Source organism: Porites lutea, chromosome 3 (assembly GCF_958299795.1).
Source record: "Porites lutea chromosome 3, jaPorLute2.1, whole genome shotgun sequence".
Taxonomy (NCBI): Eukaryota; Metazoa; Cnidaria; class Anthozoa; order Scleractinia; family Poritidae; genus Porites; species Porites lutea.
Genome location: NC_133203.1, coordinates 524,066 through 533,529, shown reverse-complemented (window position 1 = coordinate 533,529; position 9,464 = coordinate 524,066). Strand labels below are relative to the sequence as shown.

At 38.7% G+C, this 9,464-nt stretch overlaps 1 protein-coding gene across 1 annotated transcript; it reads left to right on the top strand.

The window, feature by feature from the left end:
• Positions 1-2,264: 2,264 nt before the first annotated feature.
• LOC140930029 (gamma-aminobutyric acid receptor subunit beta-1-like) lies at positions 2,265-7,811 on the top strand (the record flags this gene model as incomplete). The annotated part of the gene is made up of 8 exons (XM_073379687.1): positions 2,265-2,370; positions 3,226-3,293; positions 3,881-4,101; positions 4,897-5,026; positions 5,278-5,497; positions 6,304-6,512; positions 7,009-7,152; positions 7,473-7,811. Coding segments are annotated over 8 exons (1,398 nt in total), but the record flags the coding sequence as incomplete, so codon positions are not given.
• Between the last annotated feature and the right edge of the window lie 1,653 nt (positions 7,812-9,464).

Sequence of the window (9,464 nt, the reverse complement as noted above, 5' to 3'; positions counted from 1 at the left end):
GAAAGAGAAAATATGTCCGATATAGTGGAACTTGTTAATGATGTAGGTTTTACATACTTTTATTTCATTAGTGATCTTACATCGTAGCATGCAATGGTCGAAATTATTGCACTGAAGTATAACGACTCACTAGTTTTGCGCAGAAGATCTAAATGGTGTTCAGTTGCTTTCTTGTACAAGATTACTGTTATATAAGTGCATAAACTTTGTGCTGCAATTTTTACATGTAATGCTCATCAGATAATGTCTCTCACAAGTCACCTTTTGGGGAAGATCGGTTTATATTCAGCTGCCAAAAGGGTTCTTTAGTTCTTTCATTTATTTCTTTTTCTTTTATGGCGACCCCATGTTTAGTGAAGGCCTTAAGTCAGTCACAATTCATTGCTAGCGAAAGTTATCACATGACAAGTTTGCCAAAATTAAGGCTGTACGAAAAGCAATTTCAAGTTATTTAAACCACTGCAATTCCTCTGTTAAAAGAAGCTCTGATATTTTTTCCGTCTTTTTACTAATGAGGAGTAATCATAATGCAAATACTAACATCTTGTGAGTTTCTTATTTACTAATAACTTACCACAGTGCGTTTTGCACCTGATTGCTCACTGTATGATACCATACACTGCATGACCAGTAGTTTATGCATTTAATAAAAGTTTTTTTGTGGGGATTCTGGGTTTGATTATAGTTTATTTACATTCAACGCTTTTGAAGTGACTAGTAGTGATGCACAGCACGTCGCATCTGCACGATATTTTTTTCGTTTTTCGAAATCAACCTATACTACAGATAGTGGCTCTGATGCATTTGGATTGTCCTTCCGCCGAATACTAAATGATCTTTGCAGACGTACTCTTGTTCTCTTGTTTTAACTCAACAGCAGTAGAACTGGTCCAGAATTGGATGGACAGAAGAGCAAACTGGAAACAATAATTTTTACAGTATGCTTATTTTAATCCTTGACGTACAACTTTTTTGCCTCGTTTTAATTTCTTAGAAACGTTTTGCCAAAATTTGATGTGATTCGGTTACTAATGATTACAAGTTATGACGTCATGACAGTTAAGATCTTAAGAAAGAGAAACGGCGTTTAGTTACCGCATTATTTGAATAAAATCCCCAGTAAATTAAGTAAAATCCAAGATGGCGGCCAAGATGCTTTTCATGACGTCATAACAAGTCCTAACAGCACCACACCACAAGTAATATAATATGCCAAGTTCTCTCCTGAAAACGTCGATCACGTTGTAAAGTTATAACAGGATTATCATACTCTTTTTGAAGTCTTTAACAGCTACCATAAAATCAGCTCATAGTTATTAGAAGAGACTGGTTATGAAAAGCGGCAAACATCAATGATAAAAACAACAGTGCTGCAGTTTATGTTGGAAGCACCCTGAAAGTGCACAATCCTTTGTTTTCTGTTGGCAAATTGTTACGGAATATATTAATGCAACGCTCTTATTGGTCAATACAATCAAAATGATAGGAATTCTTTTGAACGTTGTGCACTTTCAGGTCCACAAAAACATATAACAAAGGAGTCTGACGGGTTTCATAACCATTCCACTCAATTAACTATGATCAGCTTAAACATTAAATTCTCTTTGCAACATCTTACTTAGGCTGGGCATCATCCCGAGCCGTCCTAACAAAATCTTTCCACACGACCTGGTCGAGTAACAAAAGATGACAAAATTTACATAAAAAATTTATCTGTCGTTTACAATATGCAGAGACAGCTACGGATAAATCTGAAATATGGTGACGTTTTTGGAATCAGTTCTGTGTGGAATTATCTACGCGTCTTTCGTCTCAGAAAATATTGCGAGGTAAGGACCTTATAATCCAGCTGATATTAACTATGTCTTATTTTAAAAATAAAAAAAAAATTCACGTCGCATCTTCTCTTTCAGTTCGCCTTTTCAAAGGGAAGAAAGTTTCTATAAAAATGGCACACATTTAAAATGTAAAACACAGAGTGACAAAGAGCCAAAAACCAAAGAAAATGCCTTCTCCCAGAACTCATGAAAATAGCAGATAAATCCTGAATTAAATGAATCTGAAAGAATATGACACTCTTTGCAACGTTTATCTGCAACAGGCCAAAGAAGTCTGTTCATAATTTATCGCATGGCGATACACTCCTGAATTGTGCCTACACGTGTTTTCTTGTAGCCAACAATGCTATTACACAGATCTAAATTAAAGTTCCCTTACGTTAGGTCGAACATGTAATTTTGCAGCAAATCAACAGGCTACTTTAATCTCTTACTAGCACCATAGAAGAAAAGAGCAGAGCAAGGTCTCAGCTTCTAAACAGGTTACTAGACAGACAAATGTACGATCCCCGGCTCCGTCCTGGCTTTGGCGGTAAGGAACCATTTCGTTTATTTTCGTGCATCACGTTTTTTCTATAATTCCCTACCTTACACATTCTCATTGTTAGGGATAACGTTTTGCGCAGGATTAATCTGCCATAACTTCGAATTATTTAAAGGCCTTATTTAACAACTATTTTATAATATAGATTTTGTTGGAAATGAAAACGAAACACCGTTATTTCAGACAATTAAACGAAGATTTAACGAAATGTACGACTTTATTAGCTCTCAATCTCTGCAGATTTGGTGCTTTCTGTTTGATTTCTATTGTCCCTTTTTAAAGCCCCAATAGACTCTATAGGCAACATACAAATTCCCTAGACCGATCTCCGTACATTACCTTAGGGCCCGTTTACATAGAGGTGGGGAACCCCAGATGGGCGGGTCACCCCACCTATCATGTAAATATGATCAAATTACTATGAGAGAATATATGAACAGCCGGGTTACCCCACCTAAGCGGGTTACCTCACCTACCTGGGGTCCCCCACCTCTATGTAAACAGGCCCTTAAAGAATTAGTTGAGAGAATATGCTTAAAGGTCAAAGCATTTCCCTCAAGGGATAATCTTATTAATTCTCATACAGTCTAACCTCTCCTTACGGACACCTCTCTATTACGGACAGTTCGTTTGGTCCCAGAAAAATGCCAGAAATCATGCATTCTCTACCTCTATAGTACGGACACCTCTGTAAAGCGCGGACACTTGGTTCTGTCCCTTTGGTGTCCGTATTAAAGAGGTGGACTGTATTCAGTCATGCAATTTTTTTGATAAGGCATTGACATTGTTAGGAGAAAATAGGTGTTGGTCACTCTTTTAAAACATGAAATTCTTACTCTGCAGGTGGCCCGGTGATAGTGACAGTTGGATTTTGGATTCTTTCTATCGACAAGATTGATGTTGTCAACATGGTGTTAATGAAACAATAATTTTCTGAATATCAGTTAGAACTAGATACTTAATGCCTAGACATGAGGGTTATTTTTACTTCTCGAGAATTTTGCTTTCGCCTGCTCCGTCTCGGGAAGCATTAGAATCTGAGGGAGGAACAATTAACTAGTCTCCTGAGTTAGGGACCCTCAGTTAGTGATTTGTTAAATAGCCCCCAAAGAAAAACGCTAGGTGTACAAATTTATGAATGTTTATCTCTCTCGGGCTCCTGCGAGCGGACAACATTTGCGTGTAAAACCAGTGGACTGTGACCCTCTGACGTCACATTTAGTGTTCCTGTTGCCTCATGCTCGGAGAATTTTTGCGCGAAACCGTTTTATTGTTGGATGACACGTGACCTCCAAGTGACCAATGAGAGTGCGTATTGCAGGAGAAAAAAATCCAGGGCCCAGTTGTTCGAAAGATGGATAGCACTATCCGCCTGGTAAATCTCTATCTAGAGGATAGTGCAACTGGTTTCCCGAATACTTATCCAGTGGATAGAGATTTATCCGATGGGGCCAAAATTGAAATTATTTGGGTTAGTAATCATCTTTTAATTTTCAAGGATTTTACGATCGACATATTGCTCCGACAAGAGTGGATCGATAGAAGACTTTGTCATAGACTCAATCAAACTATTACACTGAACGGCGGAGCTAGAAAAACTAAGATCTGGATACCGGATTCTTATTTCCTCAACGCCAAAGCCGCCAAAATGCACAAAGTTACAGCGCCAAATGTGATGTTCATGATAGACCCGTCTGGGAACATAAAATACAACGCAAGGTAACCACAAATGGAAACTTATAACACAAAGATGACGAAACGAAAGATATCTATATAACCCTTATTGACCAAGCTTGTTCTGTAAAGATGGCTAAATATGGCCGTCTTTTTTTCTTGCGTTTTTAAGGGCCGAGACGAAGACAAGGTCTATAAATAAGACAAAAAAACGGCAATTTCAATATCCAGGTATCTTTAGCTTGATCAATGAAGGGTTTTTATATGTGGCCAATAGAATTTTTTCGCCTGCGGCGGGGATCAGAGCGGCAATACCGAGCGGGAAAGATAGGGTAACCAATAAAGAAAAAGGATTCACTCCATCTTACCCGCTCGGAGAAGATATGACACATGGTTTTTTTAGTCGATGTAAGTAGTCTCGTAAGTTTTTTCTAACCCTAATTTCAATAAAGTTCAATAAACCTTGTGTCCTGTGTCGTCTGTGTAAAAACCGCTCACTAAAACACACCGCGGCCACCTCCTAAAGGTAAGCATTAACAAGAAGAACACAAAAAATCGTTCGGAATCAGGGAAATTTTGCTTGTAGAATCCGGAATCCAAGTTCCGCTGACGAGGAATAACCACTCGAGTACCTTGAATCCAATATCCACAGTGTGGAATCCAGAATCCAAGACTGTCCTGGATTATCTTACACAGGGCGACCCAGAACGTTAGGAACTGAATATACTTCTTACTACTATAGGTACAATTATTCCGTTCAGGAAACTTAGTTATATATACACTATGTTAAGGTTCTTAAATTGCGTTAGTAATACATATCTGTGATTAACATCTCTACAGGGTAACCATCAAAGCAGCTTGCCAGTTTGACTTAAGGAAGTTTCCAATCGATATCCAGGTCTGCCCACTTATTCTGGAAAGTTGTAAGTTTCATTGTAGGATGCATCTCCTTCCTCTACTGGCATATGTTGTAACAATCTTCTCCGACCTACAAATAGACATCATAAAGCATACCTAGACCTCATAATCACTTAGCCAAATTTGAAAACCCGCGTTAGGCTTAGTTTACAAATCAGTTCCACACAAGCATAAGCCCAAGCAAATCACAAATATCTAGATCTCAAAGATAATAACGTGATTGTGACAAAACCTGTACATGTATATAGGGCCGTATCGTGTTCTTAACCTATTCTCTAAATTTTCTTTCCACATAATCAGTAGCCCCCATTTTCTGCAAAGATGCTAATTACTAAATGGAAGCGGTACCCTCTAATGTTATTTGCTGTTTTCCAAGATGGTTACGATAATCAGCGCATCAGATATAAATGGGAAGTTTCGGAAACAGGCGGCAAAAAGTCCTCATCATCTGATATCCGTGCGACGTCAAACTACGTTTTGAAAAAGACTGAGTTTTTTTCGAATATGAACCAGTATTTTTCAGGTAAGATCGGGCAGAGTTAAAATTAAGTTACTTGCTTAAATTTTGCTTGGATCGTCATCCCCGTGTGAATTATAAGACATTGCTGGTCCCATCTGAGTCTGAATGTCCAGGACTAACTTCTCCAGAATGCCGATCAAGTTATGTCTCTCAGTCTTTTTCATGCCAGCACTATCCCCCCCTCCATGGTGTTTTCTAGTTGTTTTTTAGAGCGCTTTCTGGTCGCGCTTTCTCTTTCTTTTGTCTTACACAAATTCCATCACTGATTTCCTGCTTCGTGATGATCCTGGCCATATTTATTCAATGCATGAACTGAGTTGAAGTCTCAGTTTAGAAAGAAAAATACAGTAATTCCAACAAATAGCATCCACATATGGCCGCACCATAAGCACGGTTTATAGAATGAGGTGATACTGGGCGGTTTATCAACTTGACATCACAGTTATTTTAGTTTTGATTTTCCAAGCACACGAGGAACAACTTAAAAATGTATATACAGCCATGAAAGTTTCTTTTCTGGCCACTAGTTTCCAAAGTGTAACACGCATTTTTATATTCAGGGGATCAATTTAAGTGAGTCTGAGAAACTGCCCACCTACCCCTCCCCTAAGCTAACATATTGCCCTGAGTGTGAAGTAAGTGTTAATGTTAGCTTAGGGGAGGGGTAGGTGGGCTTCCTAGGAACCTAAATTGATCCCAATTTTGTACTGGTAACAAACCCCAACTTTTTCTTCCACCACGCATACGCAATTTTTTTTTAGAGCAAGGCCGTTTGAAGGTTTCCATTTACGAACCGTTGTTTCTCCCAGGTAATTTCTCCGGAGTTCGAGCAGAATTTACATTTGAGCGTTCCTGTAGCTACTTCGAAATGTACGGCATGAGTGTTGTTCTTGTCGCCATATCGTGGATGGGATTTCTGGTACCTTTGGACCAAACAGCTGCTCGTATTGCCTTGGGTATTACATCGGTTCTTACGGAGGTTGCTATTCTAAATATTATGAACAACGCTATGCCAAAGGTATGTGATCATTTAAACGAATCGAACACGACAAGTCCATTGCCTATACAATGTTCAAAGTTCAAGCTCAGCTGAGTGGTCAGTTTCACTGGAAATTTTTTCAACAGTTGACTTCTTCCGAAAAATTGTGCTTGCTGAACGGACTGCGTCGTTTCCAGTGTCTTTACTCTCACATACTAATCTCGACGAATGAGCTCATGAGAAAGCTATAGCTCTCGACCAATTATATGTCTTATATGTTAACGCTCGAGAAATCGATCACTCTTAAAGGCTATAACTCTAGAACAGCCTGGCTCTAGACCAATGACAACTCGATTAAACGATTACTCTTAAAGGCTATCTGCTCACGACTAACGAGCGAGCGAGAAATCAATCAGTTATTGTAGAATTGACAAATATTCTGTTTGAATGTTACTGTTAGAGTAAAAAGTAAGTAACACTATCGTCTACGAAAAATTCTTTGTTAATAATTTTTGGATTTCTTAAATATCACCAGGTTAGTTATATCAAATCCAGTGATGAATACCTGATTGGCTGTTTGGTATTTGTGTTTTTCACACTTATGGAGTACTGTTTTGTTCTGCTGTTGAAAGTTAGACAGAAGAATCATAAAGCATCTGAAACCTTCAAGGCACAAACGGTAAGGTACAGTGCAAACTAAGCCTTTCCGCTCAGTTGTTCATAATTTACATGAGAGTATAGGGGAAGAGAGCGAATCCCTGTGCCCCATGATAATTTTTTGAGATCTATTTTAGTTCGCGCCTATGCTAGGTAGGTAATTCACGTGAATTAGACATGCTTCGCCCTACGGCGCGCAGATCTGGAAAACTGAATTGATTAGTGGTAGAGAGGCAAATTGTGCAACGGAAGTCGCCTCCAGACCTCTCCGTGTGCTTTCGCGTTCTCATATGCGGTATCAGCAAACTTTCGGATTAACCCTGCCCTCTTTGTTCTTTACAGAAAAATAGAAAAATTGCTCTCTTCCAAATTGATAAGAGGAACGAAATGGCAGCCATAGAGAATGAAAGCAAATTCCAGCCTCTTACTTCGCTACGGGCGTCAACGAACAACTCTGAACCCGTACCACCTGCGGCAGACACTGGCAAACAACTGACATGGATGGAAAAGTATTTCCTAAATGCCAGAGAAATGATTCTGGGAGAAGATTTTATGTTGAATGTTGATGGATATTCCTTCAAGATATTCCCAGTTGCTTTCGCTTTGTACAATGTTTATTATTGGGTGGAATTGTCTTGGTAAAATGTATCTCTTCGCTTAGATGGGTAGTATTTAGCTTGCCTAAATATACGTTTTTTCTAGTTCGAGCCAAAGTCTGACATTAAATATATAATCAGTCTAAATGCATTGCTTAACATATGATGATTTTGGTGCGGTATGAAATTTAAATCAGGGAGTTTAGGCGGCCATGTCTGCACTAGCTTTCTGGGGGTTTGTTACCCGGCATATGAGCTTGAGCAGGACTTGAAAAGATATTACTTCCTTAAGATCATTTAATGTGGCTGGGGAAGTTAATTTTTCTGCATTTATATACAAACACAAATGGAGTAATGACTTGAACATGAGACTACCCGAACACTGACTTGTGATAGAACGGTGACGCAGGCCTAACAGAGGCAGGGCCCAAGTGTTCCATGTAAGGGTCACTGCATGATATGGAGCCTCACGGTATAGTTTAGACTATTCGGTCTTTCTTAAGTGTATTTCGAAGCAGATCAACCCCGCTTTACTAATCCTTTCGTGGTGTTTTCGTTTATCTAGCTCACATTTAAATTAATCTTATTTTCGTTGGTGCTTTTTCCGAAAAAAGATCTTTTTCTGTTAAATGCACTTCACTATGCACTTGTCTTTGTCACAACTGCGTTAAACATTGGAGCTTAAAAACATGAGTGAAAACACTGCTGACAGCACCTTGAAGTCAAAGAAAAGACAGCTATTTTTGTTACTTTACCCAATGTTTTTAAATCAATACAATCTGGTGTACCAGTACCATTGCAAAATTTGACCAGTCAGCTTGAATCGAACAACAGTGCAAGGCTCAACTTAATCGCCCAGCTGTGAACGGTTATTGAGTTTGGCGTATACAACTTTATAGTAATGCCTATACATAAACACAATATCAATCTGCCTTTGGACTAAAAATTGTCAATGCACTCTATCCATTGTAATTTTCCATTTTTTGTCGATAATTATTCCCTTGTGGCAAATAACAATGAATGATGATGGTGAATGAATTACGTCAAATGTGAAACGATCCAAATTCACTCAGGCACAGCCGGACACTACAAGAGTAAAAGGTACGTTCGCTTCTAGCTGTTAGTTCTCGATCTCAGCATTCATTTTGCTTATGCTTTCGCAAATCGAACAGGTTTGAAATCACAAGTGAGTACAAGTTAAATAGAAGTTTCAAAACATCTGTATATGAATTTGTCAACATTCCAAACTCTAGATTCGATGTTAACAAGCCGTTTAAGCATCCGTCTTCTGGCTTAGAGTTCTAATTTGAAAAATGAAAGCAAACATTAGTCATAGGGTACACAGGGCGTTAAACTACACAGCCTATAAACATTTATCTTAATTGACGCATACATTTGGCTGGAACGTTAGTTATCCTGACTGGTACGTATCGTATTTTTGGGTTTGCGTGCTCACTAAACGCCCACTTTTTTGTTTTTTTGGTATATATACAAGATAAGATTTGCTTAGAAATGAACTGTAACTCTAAATAGTCAACGTTACATTAACTCTGTTTTGATTATCTCTAACATAACAACCAGACGTAAAGGTCCAGCTTAAACAAAAATAAACGCATCATGAAACTTTCTCATGATTGGTGGTTTTCGATCCAAAGCATTGCTGGCATTGCTAGAGGACGTACCTTTCCCCTCAGCGGTCCGCTGTGTTAGTAATCGGCTGCTATGTTGTCTGATCGTA